The following is an 18,809-nucleotide window of genomic DNA, read 5'->3' on the forward strand; positions in this document are numbered from 1 at the left end:
TTTCTTCCTCCCTCTATTTTGTCTTTTTAAAAAATATTTTAGGGCTGGAGAGATGGCTTAGCGGTTAAGCGCTTGCCTGTGAAGCCTAAGGACCCCGGTTCGAGGCTCGGTTCCCCAGGTCCCACGTTAGCCAGATGCACAAAGGGGCGCATGCATCTGGAGTTCGTTTGCAGAGGCTGGAAGCCCTGGCGCGCCCATTCTTTCTCTCTCCCTCTATCTGTCTTTCTCTCTGTGTCTGTCACTCTCAAATAAATAAATAAAAATTTAAAAAAAAAATATTTTAGTTATTTATTTGCAAGCGGGGCAGGGGAAATGGGCATGCCAGGGCTTCCTGCCACTGCAAATGAACTCTAGATGTATGTGCTACTTTGTGCATCTGGCTTTACATGGGCTCTGGGGAATTGAACCCAGGCCGTCAGGCTTTGCAACCAAGTACCTTAACCACTGAGCCATCTCTCCAGCCTATTTTGTCTTCTTTTAATACTTTTATTGACAACTTCCATAATTATAGATAATAAACCATATTTCCCAAACTCCCACACTTTCCCCTTCACAAATCTACTCTATCTTATCCCATCCACTCTCAATTACTCTCTTTTTATTTATTTATTTATTTAATGTCATCATCTTTTGCTCCCATTATGAGGATCTTGTGTAGGTAATATCGGGCACAGCAAGGCCCTAGATATCCAGGCCATTTTTTTCTTTCTTTCTTTTTTTTTCCTTGAGAGAGAGAGGGAGAGAGAAAGAGAATTGGCATTCCAGGGCCTACAGTCACTGCAATCATACTCCAGGCACATGCGCTACCTTGTATGCATGTGTGACCTTGTACACTTGCATCACCTTCTGTGTCTGGCTTATGAGGGACACCGGTAGAGTTGAACATGGATCCTTAGTGTTCATAGGCAAGCACCTTAACCCTAAGCCATCTATCCAGGCCATTTTGTGTCTGGAAGATTGCGTTGTAAGCAGTCCTACCTTTCCTTTGGCTCTTACATTCTTTCTGCCACCTTTCCACAATGGACCCTGAGCCTTGAAAGGTATGATAGAGATGTTTCAATGCTGAACATTCCACTGTCACTTCTCAACACTGTGATGCCTTTTGAATCATCCTAGAGGTCACTGCCAACTGAAAAAAGATGCTTCTCTAACCATCAGTGAGAGTAGCATTAATATATGGATATGGATGTTAAGAAAAGTGCTTGCAGGGCAGTTTGGTGAGCATAATATATACATTTAGCCAGACACCAGCAGGTGTTACACCCCTAAGGCTCATGACCTCCCCTGTAATAAGCTTTTGACTAGGTCTTCAGTACCAGGTACATATTCCCTCCTGTGGAGTGGGTCTCCAGTCCAATTACACAGCAGTTGCTTTCCCCCATAACTGACTTGCCACTATTGCACCCATTGACACATTTGGCCTTGGTGGCTAAACTTACGCTTGTGATGCCCACTGTTGTTTTCACCACTGATGACTTCTCTCTCCCATAGGGTTGCGTACAGCTTAGCTTTTTCCAGCTTTGTGTTATTTGGTCTACAGGGAGGAAGTTTTCAATTCCACTCCAGCAAGATTTCTCAGTAACCTTGCAGCCCAAACGTGTGGAGTATTCAGCAATAGGGTCTTACCATCTATACCTGGTGGGAAACTAAGAGCCTCTGCAATGGCCTGTAATACTTTGATGGCATCAGGGATCTCCCTGGCCAACAACTCACTGGAAGGTATCCCATTCCAGGCACTCAAATTTTTCTAGTAACATATCTATGGCTTCTGGGGGTGCCATTATCCAAAAAAGCACAGCTTATTCATACCACTTTAAGTTTTGATTAACCCTTCCCCCACCCTTCCTTTACTCAATCTTTCCCCCTAACCTCTCTTAGGCCATTACACCCCCAGTAATCTGTTTGTCTACTTACATATATACAATATCATCCCCTTAAGTCCTCCCCTCCCCTCCCTCCCTCCCTTATAGCCCTTTTCTAGCTTACTGGCCTCTGCTACTGACTTTTATTCCAAATCACCTATAAGTCTAAACGTTTGTAGTTAGTATCCACATATGAGAGAGAATGTGGCATTTGACTTTCTGGGTCTGAGTTACCTCACTTAGTATAATCCTTTCCAGATCCATCCATTTCCCTGCAAATTTTATAATTGCATTTTTATGTATGACTGAATAGAACTCCATTATATAAATGTACCACATCTTCATTATCCTTTCATCAGTTGAGGGACATCTAGGCTGGTTCCATTTCCTAGCTACTGTGTACAGAGCAGCAGTAAACATGGTTGTGCAAGTATCTCTAAGGTAATGAGATGAGTGTTAGGATATATGCCTAGGAGTGTTATAGCTGGCTCATATGTTAAATCTATTTTTAACTGTCTCAGGAACCTGTACACTGATTTCCACAATGGCTATACCAGATTACATTCCCACCAACAGTATAGAAGAGGTCCTCCTTTTCCACTATTTTGTCTTTTTGAGATGGGCCTACATTTAAGACCCTCCTGTACTAGCCTCCAAGGTGCTGTGTCTATAGTGCACACTGTGATTGTCTTTCACTTTGAATTCTACCAAACATTTAAGGAAAAATAACACTATTTTTAAATTTTTTAATTTAACTTAATTTTTATTTGAGAGAGAGAGAGAGAATGGGCATGCCAGGGTCTTTGGCCACTGCAAATGAACTCCAGACACATGCATCATCTTGTGTATCTGGCTTACATGGGTCCTGGGGAATTGAACCTAGGTTTTTTTGACTTTGCAGGCCAGCGCCTTAACTGCTGAGCCATCTCTCTGGCCCAATAACACTAATTTTTTTTTTCAAAATGTTTCATAACGTAGTAAATGAGATAAAACTGCTCATCTCATTTGAAGAGGCCAAGATTACCTAGACACCAAAACTAGATAAGCAATAGCATGTCACATATATACACTCTTTGAAGATTGTTTCATGTCGAGTCTGAAGCAATTCCTCATTTTCTCTTTTGTTCATTTTTAGCTGTTCATTTTTTAAAATATTTTTATTTATTTATTTGAGAGAGAGAGAGAGGCAGATAGAGAATGGGTGCACCAGGGCCTCCTTGCACTGCAAACTCCAGACACATGTACCACCTTGTGCATCTGGCTTATGGTGGGGAATCGAACGTAGGTCCTTTAGCTTTGCAGGCAAGCACCTTAACTGCTAAGCCATCCCTCCAACACAGCTGTTATTTTTATATAATCTCAAACCTAGAAATCGTGTTTAATGTTCTCATTGCTATGACCAAATGCCTGACAGAAGCAACTCAAAGGAGGCATCAAGGTGCACTGTGGCAGGGAAGCATGGTGGGTTTCATGACATGGAACTGTACAGCTGTTCCTCATGTCCTTGGTGCATCAAGAAACGGAGAGCTCAGTGCTTGAATCTGAATCATTCAGAACATTCAAGCCCCACCTCCAACCAGTAACTGACTGACTGACTACAAGTCCCAAAGGTTCCACAATTTACCAAAACAGCACAACCAGCAAAGAAACCTTGGAATAATCTATGATTCACTAACTTCATACTTTTCTCTTTCTTTTTTGGCCGGGGTGGGGGGGTTTCAAAGTAGGGTCTTGCTCTAGCCCATGCTGACCTGGAATTCACTGTGTAGTCTCAGGTTGGCCTCAAACTCACAGTGATCCTCCTACTGCTGCCTCCCAAGTGCTGGGATTAAAGGCATGCACCACCATACCCAGCCATTTTTCCTCATTTATTCATTCGTACCAGTATGCAAAAATAGTGCATATCTCTTTCTGACAGAAGTTAATTAGCCCTTACTAAACAGAATTTAAGAGCTTCAGGATAGGGGCTGGAGAGATGGCTCAGCAGTTAAAAGCTCGTTCTTGCAAAGCCTGACTGCCCAAGTTCATTTTCTCAGTACCCACAGAAAGCCAGATGCACAAAGTGATACATGCATCTGGAGTTCATTTGCAGTGGCTAGAAGCCCTGGTGTGCCCATTCTCTCTGTCTGTCTGTCTGTCTCTCTCTCTCTGCTTGCAAATAAATAAAGTATAAATAAATTTTTAAAAAGATAAAACAATTATACTATTCATGAAAATTCTGTGAATATATCCCATCATTAAATAACATACCTTTTCACTTAAATCACTTCACTGCTTCTCATTGGTATGTCCAAACTGCCAGCATCACTGCTCTTGCCCTTTGGGTCTATTAAGTAAAATAAAGACTACTCCAACACAAGGTACTTGGGTACCATAAGCATGACTCTGATAACCAGATATGTCCTAAGTGACGTACAGGCAGTTAGCATATACAGCATATATGTATCACACAAAAGATGTGGGATGAGACAAAGCTGGATGGTATGAGATGCTGTGGTAGTTTAAATGTGTGTTCTCCATAGACTCAGGTGTTCTGTTAAACTTGAAACTTAGATCTCTAGCTGCCTGGGTGAAGGTGGTGTCACTGGGGGCCAGATCTGAATTTCAGCACAGAGGTGTAAGAGAGAAGACAGTGCTCTGTGAGGGTCCTGCTTGCTGCTGGTTTGTGGTTTCTGTTTTTTTGGTGTGTGTGCTGGTGCTGGTGCTTTGCTTGCAGCAGGTTTACTGTTTGCATGGAACTGTGGAAGGAAGCAGCTTCTTCTGCCACTGATGGAACTTCCCCTGGATCTGTAAGCTTCAAATAAATTTCCTTCCTCTCATAACTGTATCTGGTTTGGAAGTTCCTCCCAGCAACATGAAGCTGTCTACTACAGATACCATCACACTACTTAGAATATTCTACAACTAATAAATTATTTATTTCTAAAATAGTCCATTTAATATTTTTCAGACCATACACAGGTTACTAAAATGCAGGAAGTAAGATCTCAGATAAGGGATGGTTGCTATATTGTTAGTGCTGCTGATGATTAAGTTCTAAGTCTGAGTATCTTCCACACTCTGCAAGCACTGAACCTACTTAGATGATTTCACATTAACTTCAACTTTTGAGACTAAACAAAAAGACCCGATGCCTGTTATGGTTGTGCATAACTTTAGTCTCAGCACTCAAGAGGCAGGGATAGAAGGATCCATGTGAGTTCAAGTGCAGCCTGGGACTACAGAGTAAATTCCAGGTCAGCCTGAGCTAAAGTGAGACCCTACCTCAAAAAAACAGGGGGAGGGGGGTGGGCGTGGTGGCTCACACCTTTAATCCCAGCACTCAGGAGGCAGAGGTAGGAGGATTGTTGTAAATTCAAAGCCACCCTGAGACTACAGAGTGAATTCCAAGTCAGCCTGGGCTAGAGTGAGATCCTACCTGGAAAAAACAAAAAAGAAAGGAAGAAAAAAAAGTGGGGGCCAGACAGAGTTCTGACTCTGTTTAACATGGCACACTTTTAGATGACAAGAAATTTCCCAGGGTCCATTGCAGAAGAGGCGGCGGAAAGAATATAGGAGCCAAAAGAAGGGTAGGACTCCTTACAGTGCACAAAATGGCCTGGATATCCATGGCCACACAGTGCCTGACACTACCTACATGAGACCATCATAACAGGAAGAAAAGATGACATCAGAATAAAAGAGAAACTGATTGAGAGGGGGAAGGAGTATATTAGAGAGTGGAGTTACAAAGGGGAAAGGGGAGAGGGGTTGCCATGGTTTATTGTCTATAATTATGGAAGTTGTCAATAAAAAAAAAATCAATAAAAGGTTTTTTTTTTAATTTCCAAGCCAGGTGTGGTGACACATGCCTTTAATCCTAGCACTTGGGAGGCAGAGGTAGGAGGATTGCAATGAGTTCAAGGCTAGCCTGAGACTGCATAGTGAATTCCAGGTCAGCCTGGGCTAGAGTGAGACCCTACCTCAAAAAAAAAAGGAAAAAAGAAATTTTCCTATAACAATCTAGCCACTCTTCCTATAGAAGTGTTTATCAATTATCAACTCAATATGTAAGATATAGAAAACATTTTTCACTTAAAGTTCTAATTCTAATGCATAGCCAGTGTTGTTAGAACTGTAAATATTAGAGTTTGATCAATACCTTCAAGAAGCCAGACGTGGTGGCACATGCCTTTAATCTCAGCACTCAAGAGGTAGAGGTATAGGAGGATTGCCATGAGTTCAAGGCCACTCTGCAACTACATAGTGAATTCCAGGTCAGCCTGAGCAACAGTGAGACCCTACCTTAATAAACCAAAAAAGAGTGTACTGTGGGCTCCTATGGTAAGAAATTATCTAGTTTCCTTTAAGACATTCCCATGAGAAGGGATTATTTTGAACCAAAAAATATAAATGATGTTTTAGTAACTATAACAAATTGTTTTACTTTTGTGCGTTAAAATTTATTCATGGTATTGGGTTTTCACTGTTTCTTATGGGTTCTTTTAAGATAGGGTCTCACTGTAGCCCAGGCTGACCGGAATTCACTCTGTAGTCCCAGGCTGGTCTCAAACTCACAGTGGTCCTCCTGCCTTTGCCTCCCAAGTGCTAGGATTAAAGTTATGCACCACCATGCTCAACTTTGCTGTTTCTTAAGACATGGGCTAGGGGTTTTTCAGTGGTAGATTTGTCTAGCATGCATAAGTTCCTCTGTTTCATTCTCAGCAAGCAAAAAATAAAATAAAATTTAAAAACCTATTTTAAAAAGTTTGGGCTAGGCATAATCCCAGCAACAGAGAGACAGGTAGAAGGATCACTGAGTTCCAGGTCAGCCTAGGACTACAGAGTGAATTCCGGTCAGCCTGGGCTACAGTGAGACCCCACCTAGAAAAGGGAAAAAAAAGTTCAGGGGAAGGGGGACTAACGAGATGGTTCAGTGGTTAAAAGCAGTTGTTTACAAAGCTTGACGGCCCAGGTTCAATTCCCCAGTGTCCATGTAAAGCCAGATGCACAAAGTGGTGCATGCATATGGAATTCCTTCGCAGTGTCTAGAGGCCCTGGTGCTCTCATTCATATTCTCTCTCTGTGTGTCTATCTCTTGTTCTTTCTCCCTCCCCCCTCTCTGCTTGCAATTAGTTTTTTTGGTTGTTTTTTTTTTTTTTAATTTTAAACAGTTTAAGGGGCTCAGCAGTTTAAGGCACTTGTTACAAAGCCTGCCAACTACACTTCATTTCCCAAGGCAAGCCCAAGTGGCTGGCACTCATTTGTAATGGCAAGAGGATTTATATTTCTTTTACTTACATGAGTTTTTTGTTTTTTTATTTACTTTTTATTTTATTTATTTTTGTTTTTGTAGAGTCTCACTGTAGACCAGGCTGACCTGGAATTCACTATGTAGTCACAGGATGGCCTTGAACTCAGTGATCCTTCTTCCTCTGCCTTCCAAGTGCTAAGATTAAAGGTGTATGCCACCATGCCCAGCCAACATTTTTAATATAGTAATTAATTACAAATAAGTTGTTAAGGTTCAGACTGTTCTTTCCCCCTTTCCATGCAGGCCAATCAGTCGGAGGAGCTTTTTCCAGTGCAAAGACAGCTATGTCATCATGGCTGTCTACTTTCACCACGTCCACTCCACAGAGTCTCCCCGAGCCACCAAATGGGAAACCCTGAGCCCCACGCCAGAGATTGCATTACTTTGTTAGATGTGAGCACTGCTGCCTATCTGCTGACCTCCTTCATCCATGGGCCCACAGCAAGGGATCAAGATATCAAGCAGTTTACATGGACGGTTGCACTCTGTGTAAACGAATGTCACAGGACAGTGAACAGATGAAACCACAACCCTAGCAGGGATGGCTTTCCAGGTTGAGGTGTAGATGGACTACTTTCTTTTCATTCTGAGCCTAATTAATCACAATGAATCTTCTAGTGAACTTTCCAGTTCTGAGATTGTGTATTTGTTTACTTGAGAAAAGTTTTTCCATGTATATATGTTGTTCTGTTTGCTATTTTCAATATGTAGATGGTCATTTTTATGTTGCTATTTTCTTTCATTTGAAGTTGGCCCCAAAATATGCTTATAAAAAAGGGCCATGCATCTACCCTGTATTCTTTTCCTGAGTTCTGATGAACAAAACATATTTACCAGTTCACTTCTGCCTAGAGCTGTGACATTTAGAGGGAAAGTCTAAAGTTAGCTTGATTCGTTGTTGTCTGACATTCTTGCTTTAAGACAGCAGAGAAGTAGCTGAGCATTTCTCCTCATCCTTTTACTGCGCTAGTCAATGCAAGGGAACAGTACAGCAAAGGACTCAGCAGTGCTGAAGTGGCGTAACATGATGTGTGTTAGGGCAGTACTTGAAAAGACACTCTTTTTAACTTGTCTTAATCAGCAATTGTTTTAATCTAAAGTTTGTGCCCATTGTTTCTTCCTTGAAACAGTTTTCCATTGGGTGTTGAAAGGCTTTTATTCATAGTCTTAGTCTTCATAAAGCTTTTCAGAAAAGGCATTTGACCTTCCCACTTCTCTGATTGAAAACGCTCCTATAATCAATTGCTGGCACTTCTGAAGAAAAGCAAATGATCAATAAATGTTAACTAGAAATTGCTATGTAGTTCACATTTAGAGAAGCAAGAAAAGAAAGCTACATCCATGCATTAGTCGCCTTTTTGGCAAAGGACACCTGTTTTCATGTTGCCATGGCATGTGTCATGGGCATGTGTTTGCCTCTTTCTGATGATTTATACACAGCTGGGACTAGTGTGCTTGCCATACTTAGCTGTCATTTACTTTTTAGGGGGCTTCAAAGGGTATTCTCAGGGAATATTTGTGAGGGCCAGTAACAAAGACACATGGAAAACACATTATGAGTATAATCTACATATGGTATAATAAGTACTGGGAAATTAAGGGGCCTAATTAAGGACACTGACTATATTTGATCACTTATGAAATTATGAAAAAATATAGGGGCATAATGTAACATTACTAAACTTTCCAGTTTCAGTACCCACATAAGACTACTAGGTCTTGAAGCAAACTTCCATCGAGATTAATCAGTTCAGAATTCATTGATGACATTGATAGGCTTCATATAAGGACTTCAGCCAGGAACAGTAACATCAAGAAATATTTGGAGATAAGATAGTAATAACAAACAACACCTCAAAAGGTATTTGAATCACTGTTGCACTAAGACTAAAGAATTTATCCTCACAGTTCATGCATCTCCATCATTAGTTGGAGCATGTGTAGTTGATACTGCTAAGAGCTTGAAGCCCTCTGAAGGGTCAGCCAGCAAGATAATCGTTCATTCTTTTTTTTTAAATATTTTGTTCATTCTTATTTATTTATTTGAGAGTAACAGAGAGGGAGAGAATGGGCGCGCCAGGGCCTCCAGCCACTGCAGACGAACTCCAGACGCGTGTGCCCCCTTGTGCATCTGGCTAATGTGGGTCCTGGGGAATCAAGCTTCGAACCGGGGTCCTTAGGCTTCACAGGCAAGTGCTTAACCACTAAGCCATCTCTCCAGCCTGTCATTCTTTAGTTTGCATTAGGTTTGTATGAATTGGGTAAATGCTTGTCACTCACTTTGGACTCCACTGGGAAAATAAAAAAATAGGTTACTGAAATTTAACTGCTTTAGTAATCACATCCTCTCCTCTGAGTTTTACTGTTTTGCCCAATTGGGCCTCAAAATTGCTATCACTTGCCTCAGCTTCCCAAATAACTGTGCCAGGCTTGCATGTATATTTTAAGTGGACTTTCTAGTAATGTTTCTGTTTTCCTTCTTAAAGTGGCCATCTACTGGATTTCACCATAAAACAACTGTCTCAGAATATAGAGCTTCTGATAAATAGTCAAGAGATTATACCTCTACTTCCTCCAGGTTCTGGAAAAGGTTGGAATTTTCAAGGGTTATAGACCATTATACTGTTGGTCTGGGCCCCAGTCAGATAGTACTTTGGAGGGCAAGAAGCTTGGGCCTGGCTCACACCTCATTCATCAGTCTAGGGTCCAGCTGAGAGCCTCCCTCCAAACACAGGCTCTGTAAAGCCCTGGAGCCAAGGCTGTGTTGACTTATCACCACTAAAGGTGTGCTGTTGGTGGCCATACTTGTTCCAGTGACTATCAACACCTATTTGAAAACTAAGTATTTGTAAGTAGGCCCATGGGAACTAGCCAACCAGCATTTTTCATGTTTGCAGACACACAGACTCCATTTGTAATCTGGCAGTAGCTTCAATGCTAAAGTAGGGTTTTGCAAAAGATCATTACGTTCCTGTAGTGTAATGTCAATGGTATAGGTAAGGGCAGAGCTAAAGGCTGGCTATATGGATAGAAGCAGAAAGAATGACTACATCTACGTGTATGACTCCATGGCTACTATTAATAGTCTTCCCCTAAATTCATTTACCATTTACTAGCTTCCAAGCCTGAAAATAGTCCTCACCTCCTTTTGCTTTAAGAAATGGCAACAGCTTTTTTTGACAGCAAGCCACAACACATGATGTAACTTCCTCAAACCTTCTGTGTTCTATACTCAGCATGGACTATGTTTTATTCTTCCTTTACAAGGCCAAGGAAAAAACAAATTAGGGAGAGAAATGAGAAGTTGCATGACTGGGGAACAAGTTACTTAAAATCCTAACAAAAGCATTTTAATACAATGTTTAATCTGCTAAAATGTTAGGAGTTCTTTTTAGAAAGAAATTAAAATTAGTCTGCTAGTTATACATTTTAAGTGAAGCAATAGCAGTCTTCCTCAGTAGACAGGTTTTGTTAAAGCTACACATTCTGTGAAGAAAATTTTGTAGGAGTTAATACGAAGCCAGTGGTTCTTTTTCCTCCAGTGTTGGTGTGAAGTTTGAAAGTCCTGCAATGTCATAAGGAGTCAATTTCCTGATCCTTAACACAGGCAGATGTCTGCTACATCTGCTTTGAAGATCAACTTGTTAATGTAGTAGCTGCTAACTAGCTTGCTAGTGGATGTTGCAGTCAGGTTTGCATTGCTGGCAGAAATCACCAGACTAAGGGCAGCTTGTGGGAAAAAAAAGGGGGTTATGTAGGCTTGCAGGCTCAAGGGGAAGCTCCATGATGGCAGGGGAAAAGAATGGATTGAGCAGAGGGTGGACACCACCTCCTCACCAACATCAGGAGAACAGCAACAGGAGAGTGGCAAACACTGGCTAGGGGAAGCTAGCTGTAATATCCATAATCCCGCCCCTAACAACACTGCCTCTAGGAGGTGTTAATTCTCCATCAGCTGGGAACCTAACATTCAGAACACCTAAATTTATGGGGAACTCCTGAACCAAACCACCACATTCTGCCCCTGGTCCCCATAAACTGATAAGCATACATGATGTAAAATGCAATGTATTCATCCAACTTTAAAAGTTCTCATAGTTGCTTTTTGGTTTTTTTTTTTCTTTAATCCCAAATGATGTTAAAATATTCCCAAATTCCAAGGTCTTTTTTTTTTCTTTTTGGTTTTTTTGAGGTAGGGTTTCACTGTAGCCCAGGCTGACCTGGAATTCACTATGGAGTCTCAAAGTGGCCTCAAACTTACAATGATCCTCCTACCTCTAACTCCTGAGTGCTGGGATTAAAGGTATGCGCCACCACGCCTGATTCCCAAAGTCTTTTACCTGAGCCATAATACCCAAGTCCCCCCCCCAAAAAAAACCATGATGGCACAGAATAAGCATTCACACTGAAAAAGATGGCATTGGGTATAGCAAAGAGTATTCAACCAATACAAGATTTAAAACAACCAGGGCAAACATCAAACTGTAGCTCCAAGTCCAAAACCTAGTGTCGGTGACAAGTCTCAAGTCCAGTAATCTAACCAGCAATAAGTCTCTGGATTTCCAATTCTGCCCCTCCAGCTAGGCTACTCATAGTCCTGGAAAACTTCATCCAAAACCAACAGCTCTCCTTAGCAGTCCTTTTGTGGTCCCAGCATCTCCACTGCAACCCATAGTTCATCCTCACAGCTCCATCCAATCTCCATGCAGGCAATCCTGCTTCACATTATCCATGGCCATTTCCAAAACACAAGACTGTGTTGCAAATTCAATGACCTTCTCTTTTCTGCATTTCTTACACTCCAGAATACCAGGTAGGGTGCTAATTTGTTAATCTAGGGGGATATAAAACAGACTTAAGAACAAGACACTCCTTCAACATTCAGACCCCTTCAGAAGAGTCTACTTTCTTCCTGTTGTCCCAGTGCAGGTCAGCTGGCCTAATCTCAAAGGTTGTCATCTGTAATCTCTCATACAACTGCAAGTGAATGGGCAAAAGTTTCAGCAGAAATGTTTTTCTGTGCTATATCCCTCTGCTCACACCAGTCCATTTCTTTTTTTTTTAATTAATTAATTTATTTATTTGAGAGTGACAGACACAGAGAGAAAGACAGATGGGGGAGAGAGAGAGAATGGGCGCGCCAGGGCTTCCAGCCTCTGCAAACGAACTCCAGACGCGTGTGCCCCCTTGTGCATCTGGCTAACGTGGGACCTGGGGAACCGAGCCTCGAACCGGGGTCCTTAGGCTTCACAGGCAAGCACTTAACCGCTAAGCCATCTCTCCAGCCCCACCAGTCCATTTCTACGCAAAGCAACCCTGCACAAGTTCTCAGGACATGGGTATAACAGCAAGTCTCTCACAAAAAATGCTTCTAGTCCAGTCCAGGCAAAACTCTTTCTTACCCTCACAAGCCAGACCTCATAGTCCATAGTTCTTACTGCATTCAGGTCTTTTTACTCTGACCAGAATAGTTTTCATCAAGCTGTACTTACAGCTCTACAAGGTGTCTCATAGGCCAAGATTTCAGATCCTCACACATTCCTCCCAAAAATCAGCTCCAAAAGGCAAAAGCCACACAGTCAGGTGTCTAACAGTAATGATACCACTCTCAGTACCAACTTTACTGTTGCAGTCCCTTTTACATTGCTGGCAGAAATCACCTGACCAAGAGCAGCTTGTGGGGGAAAAAATGGGGTTATTTTGGCTTACAGGATCAAGGGGAAACCATGATGGCAGGGAAAGGATGGCATGAGCAGAGGGTGGGCATCACCTCCTCACCAACATCAGGAGGACAACAGCAACAGGGGAGTGTGCCAAACACTGGCAAGGGGAAACTGGCTATAATACCCATAAGCTGCCTCCAACAGGCATTAATTCCCAAATCTCCATCAGCTGGGAAACTAGCATTCAGAACACCTAAGTTTATGGGGGACACTTGAATCAAGCCATCACCGTGCATTAGAGAGTTGGTTGGGAATCTTGAAATGTCATGGACATTTGCATACTCTGGTTCTTTGGTGAGATATGGTACAGCATTCATAGCTTTTCACCCCATCTCTTGATAGCCTCTAATAATGACAAAGAATACTGCTCATATCACTTGAAGATGACCATGTAGTGCAATGTGCCTCTAGGACTTCACTCATTCCAAGTCTTACAATTTCATAACATTGGAATTATTTTTCATAGTTTGCATCATTCCACAAAGGAACATGCACACATCTTTTTTTTCTTATAAATATATGTACACATGACTTCCTACCTTCATTATGAAGAAAGAAAAAACTGGCTCCCTTTCACGTTAACTCTGAAGTTAAAACACTGCATGTCTATGGAGTTGGATATATTTTGTAAAACTCTAAAATGTATTTGTATTTCTGTGCTGTTCAGAAATTGACCTTTTTAATTATACTAATTTAAAATATAAAAATATATTTAAATCACATAGTTGGAACACAAATTAGGGTTTTTCCCCCATTTTACTTTCCATCAGCTTCCCACACACATAGTATGCTGCTGAAATTATTCTTTCTGTGCAATATAAACATTTCCATCAAGTACTGAGCCAGAAAAGGTCGTTGAAATTTTCAGAAAGCTTCTGGGGTTAGAAAATATTTTGTTTTCTTAAAATACTAATATTTTATAGCTGGAAAAAAAGATCAAGACAAGTTAAGGTCACTTGGTCATAAATTCTTGAGTTTAGGACCTGGTGAAGGCACTTTGTAGTTTCATAAATAATTTAAATCATTTCTAAGAAAGTTTAGGTTGTACACTTGGGAAGTTTTCTAAAGAAGTTTAGCTATGCTACCTCTCTGGACAGAAAGGTGGCTTCTCTTTCATCTACTAGTTTTATAATTTGTACTAATTTTTTGTTTCTTTTGTTATTTTTTTAAATTGTTTAAAGTTATAAATCATGTGTAATCTTATTGAATTGTTAAAGTTGTGTTGTATCTTTATGTTAGGAAAAACATGATAATAAAATTGCCCTGTTTCTTTGATGTGCTGTTGTACTTACCCCCTATGCTTACCTTCAACACTGTCAGTGTGGCTTCTGGCCTTTGCAGCTTGGCAGGACCATATTCCTTAGCAACACACAGATGAGTTAAAGGCTCACTACTCATTTAGCCTCCTGGCATTGCTTATGGTGGAACCTTAGCTTTCTAGGGGTGACTTCCCCACGAAATACCCTACAGTTTCTGTGGAACACTCAAGGTCCAATGCTATTCAAGGGTGATCAATTCACAATCACTGACAGCCCAGGGATGATATTGTCCTAAGTTAAAGGTTCAAAAGAGCCCCAGCACTTCCCTCAGTATTTCAGGCACTTTTTTTTTTTCTGTTTTTGTATTGTATTGTTTTTGTTTGTTTGTTTTGAGGTAGGGTCTTGCTAGAGCAAGCCCAAGCTGACCTATAATTCACTATGTAGTCACAGGCTGGCCTCTAGCTCACAGCAATCTTCCTACCTCAGACTCCCATGTGCTAGGATTAAAGGTGTGTGCCACCATGCCTAGGGTCTCAGACATACAAAGTTTTGTGTACTGTGGTTCCCTTACAACTAACTTAACTATTATACAAAGTAGGGACTTTGGTATAGTTTGTGATTTCATGGAAGAAGCAGATAAATGTCTCTACCCCCAGTAATGTGTGACTGATGGTGTAGGATTAAATATTCTTTGACATGGACCTAGAGTTCTATAACTAATGAAATGGCCTTTCCTGAATACCTGCTTAGTCTAGGCCATTGCCACCACCTAAGTAAGAGCCACCTGCTCTTCATTCTGATAGACAGTGTGAATCTGGTAACATCTGGAGGAGCATGGTCTTGGAATTAGGCCATCCCAAGGAACAACCTTTTGTGAAGCCTTTCCTACCTAAGGCAGTCTAGGCACAGTTGTAGAACACAATGACAGAGCCCCCATCTGCCCCATTCCTTCACCAAATGCTCATTGCATCCACGGGTACATGTCCTGATCATAGAGCCAAATCAGGGACTAGCCTGGCAAGAGATAAGAGGCATGTGTTCTTTGTTCTTAATCCACTGCCACAACATGACACAAATTAGGATTTGGATATTTCAATCAATTGGCGTTTAGGACAGCCTTAGCTGACTGATATTCAACAGTGTAGCCAGGAATGACCTCAACCTCATAGAAATACATTTGCCTGAGTATTGAGGTTATAGGTATATGCCACGATGCCTAATTCTAGGATTTAATTGGTTTTTTAATTTTATTTTTTTAGATAGGGTCTCACTGTATCCCAGGCTGACCTGGAATTCACTCTGTAGTCACAGGCTGGCCTCTAACTCACAGCAATTCTCCTACCTCAGACTCCCAAATGCTAGGATTAAAGGCATGTACCACCATGCCTGGCTGGTTATATCTGTACAGAGATATTTTTTTAGTTTTTATTTTACTAGTGTTTCTTACCATTGCAAACAAATACCAGATGCATTGTGCCTGGCTTTACCTGGGTGTTGGGGGATTGAGCCTATATCAGCTGGTTTTGCAGACAAGCACTTTTTAAACAACTGTGCTACCATGCCCAGCCTTCAAATTTTTTTTTTTAATTATTTATTTATTTGAGAGCGACAGACACAGAGAGAAAGACAGATAGAGGGAGAGAGAGAGAATGGGCGTGCCAGGGCTTCCAGCCTCTGCAAACGAACTCCAGACGCGTGCGCCCCCTTGTGCATCTGGCTAACGTGGGACCTGGGGAACCGAGCCTCGAACCGGGGTCCTTAGGCTTCACAGGCAAGCGCTTAACCGCTAAGCCATCTCTCCAGCCCGCCTTCAAATTTTTTAACATACATGTTATCTTTCACTGTCTGCATTCCTGGAGTTCTGAGATGTGGACTGGGACTGTGCCAAGGAGAAATTACAACATGTACTTGGTGAAATGCTGATCATGGTTAAGGTTAAGAGACAAGACTAAGAAGTTCATTAGGCTTCTGCTTTTTATATATGTTTGGTAACTTCTGTAACAGTTCAAAACTGCAGTGTCTGAAAGGCACTCTCCTGTCTATCCACTCAGATAAGGCAAGAAGATTTCTTAAATCAAGGAGTTCAAGACCTATTTGAGCAATAGTGAGATCCTGTCTCAAAGTTTTATGAGCCAGACATGGTGGCATACACCTTTAATCCCAGCACTGGGGAGGCAGAAGTAGATTGTTGTTTGAGGCCAGCCTGGACTAAAGTAAGATCCTACCTCAAAAAAATAAAAAAATAAAAAATAAAAAAGAAGCCCTTCCTTACTGTACCCACTAATTCAATAGTGGTGCATGAGTTAGGGGGGTAATCAGTTTCTCTTTGGATATAAGACCCACTCAATGGGAGGAAATTCATGCCTGTTACTGAGAATGAAGTCAAAAGCATATGGCATGCAAGTTCATAGACCCTAAATGGAGCCTTCCACTGTTGTGTGGCTAAATGGATAGGTTATGTCCACCAATAAGGGTTCTTGGTTAGAGAACCTGTTTTTTACAGATCATGGCAAATACCAGGGAGACCCATGGCCCATCAGGACAAGAAGAAAAAGCCACACATACGCCTGTAACCCAGTCCTGGGGGTTGGAAGGGGCCCATGTGTGGACACTAGAGACTTGCTGAAACTCTCAGGTCAGCTAGTCAGCCTGTCCATCAGTACACGGCAGCTCTGGGTTCAGTGAGTGACTCCATCTCATGAAAACACACAGAGGAGTGACAAAGGAGGACACCTGACCTTCTCCGGCCTCTCGTGTGTGTGCAAGGAACACCCACCACTGCATACACACACATGCATATGCCGTACACACATGCACATCACACACTACACACCACACATGCTTCAAGCACATGCAAGATGAAGAAGAAAGAGGAGAACTACTACCACCACTCAGACAAAAGAGCCAAGAACAGATGTTAGGGAAAGGACAGTCTCTTCACTAACTGGTGGTGCTGGCATATCCACCTGCAGAAAAATGATATTTAACCCTTATCTCTCACCATCTGTAAAAATCAACTCAAAATGGATTCAAGACTTAAATGTCAGACCTGAGACTACAGGGGCAGAAAGAATATCAGAGCCACGCGTTGGGTCATGACACACAAAGACATTTCCTTCTACCCATAACTGTGAGCAAACTCCACAATGCATGACCCATATACCTCAACAAGAACAAGGAGGGAGCCAGGCATGGTGGCGCACACCTTTAATCCCAGCACTCGGGAGGCAGAGGTAGGAGGATCGCCGTGAGTTCGAGGCCACCCTGAGACTCCATAGTGAATTCCAGGTCAGCCTGGGCTAGAGTGAGACCTTACCTCAAAAAACCAAAAACAAAAGAAAAAGAAAAAAAAAGAACAAGGAGGGGTCAGGGGGAGGGGAGAGAACATGGAGGAGGCTAACAATGGTACCAACTTGACTGTATTCACTGAGTACAAAACTAATTAATGAAAAAATAAAAATAAATAAGAAGAGAAAGCCATATTTCTGGCACTCTATGAGTCATCTCTGTCACCTGTGAGGGCCCAGGAAACATTATAGGAAAGGGTGGATTAAATGTGAGTGTTGCTTTCACTGCTAGCCAGAGAACCTCCTCCATGAAGATGGTGGTAGACACTGAGGAAACTCAAAATTATTAAAGCAGAAAATGAGAGACTGCTGAGAGCTCAACACTAAAAGAAACTTCAAACACACCCTCCAAGGCTAAGGGAACATTGGGAAGAAAGGACAGAAAGATTATAAGAAGGCTAGGCATGGTGGCATATGCCTTTAATCCCAGCACTGGGGAGGCCAAGATAGGAGGACACCTGTGAGTTTGAGGCTACCCTAAGACTGCATAATGAATTCCAGGTCAGCCTGTGCTAGAGTGAGACCCTACACTCCCTTCCCCCAAAAATAGTATGCATGTCTTATTAGTTTATCCATGACTATCTCATTTTTACTACAAGCCCTGGGAAAGCATTGCTTTAGCACTGGCTCATGAAGATGGATGAAGGGGCCTTGTTTAATGGCTGACATCCTAAAGTCTAATAGACATATCAATTTCCAATGTCTCCAAAACTGTCCTGGGCAGCCACAACATTGAAGACATTTTAGCCCTGCACCAGAGACTCACTTTACCCCCAGCAATGTGATGGTTACATTCTTTGGCTGCTTGGATTGGAAAGTCACTATTGATGACCTGAGTCATTTGTGCTGCATTTTAGAGTCTGCCTTCTCCCTCATTAAGTATTTGAGTGCCTACTGTGTACCATGCGTTTTATATAATACATGCTCCATTGCCAGACCATCAGAGGTGAGCAGCCACTAGCAAGTAAAGCCTGCTGGACTGTGAGCCAAAATGCTGAGCCAGGACATTATGGGGGTCAATGATATGTCATGGACGATTGATGTCTCTTACCCTTAAAGCCGAAGATAATAATGAAGGCTGAGAGCTTTGAGGGGAAGTGAGAGTCAGAGAGAAGCTGTGAGATGTTACAGACCCCAGGGCTATGAGGACAGCAAAAATAAAATTTGGAAACAGTGGCTTGGGGGAACCAAATGTTCTAAGTAACAAACAGGTGGTGAGACCAAAACACAAAGCCACGTCAAACAAGGAGAGCCACTCTTTGTGGGAGAATCTGCTTTGTTTTACAGATGGCAGAGAAAATGAAGGACAGCCAAGATCCATCAAT

At 41.9% G+C, this 18,809-nt stretch overlaps 1 protein-coding gene across 4 annotated transcripts in view; it reads left to right on the forward strand.

Annotated features, from left to right (window-relative positions):
• The window catches only part of Avl9 (AVL9 cell migration associated), a 119,939-nt gene extending 110,321 nt beyond the window's left edge, over positions 1 to 9,618 (forward strand). For all 4 annotated transcript variants that reach the window (XM_004652754.2, XM_045135831.1, XM_045135832.1 and 1 more), the window contains one exon: positions 7,399 to 9,618. In XM_004652754.2, the coding sequence (XP_004652811.1) occupies positions 7,399 to 7,514 (116 nt within the window). In that variant the 3' untranslated portion in view covers positions 7,515 to 9,618. The remainder of the gene's footprint in view (positions 1 to 7,398) is intronic.
• The last annotated feature ends 9,191 nt before the right edge of the window (positions 9,619 to 18,809 follow it).

This window comes from Jaculus jaculus, chromosome 16 (genome assembly GCF_020740685.1).
Source record: "Jaculus jaculus isolate mJacJac1 chromosome 16, mJacJac1.mat.Y.cur, whole genome shotgun sequence".
Lineage (NCBI taxonomy): Eukaryota > Metazoa > Chordata > Mammalia > Rodentia > Dipodidae > Jaculus > Jaculus jaculus.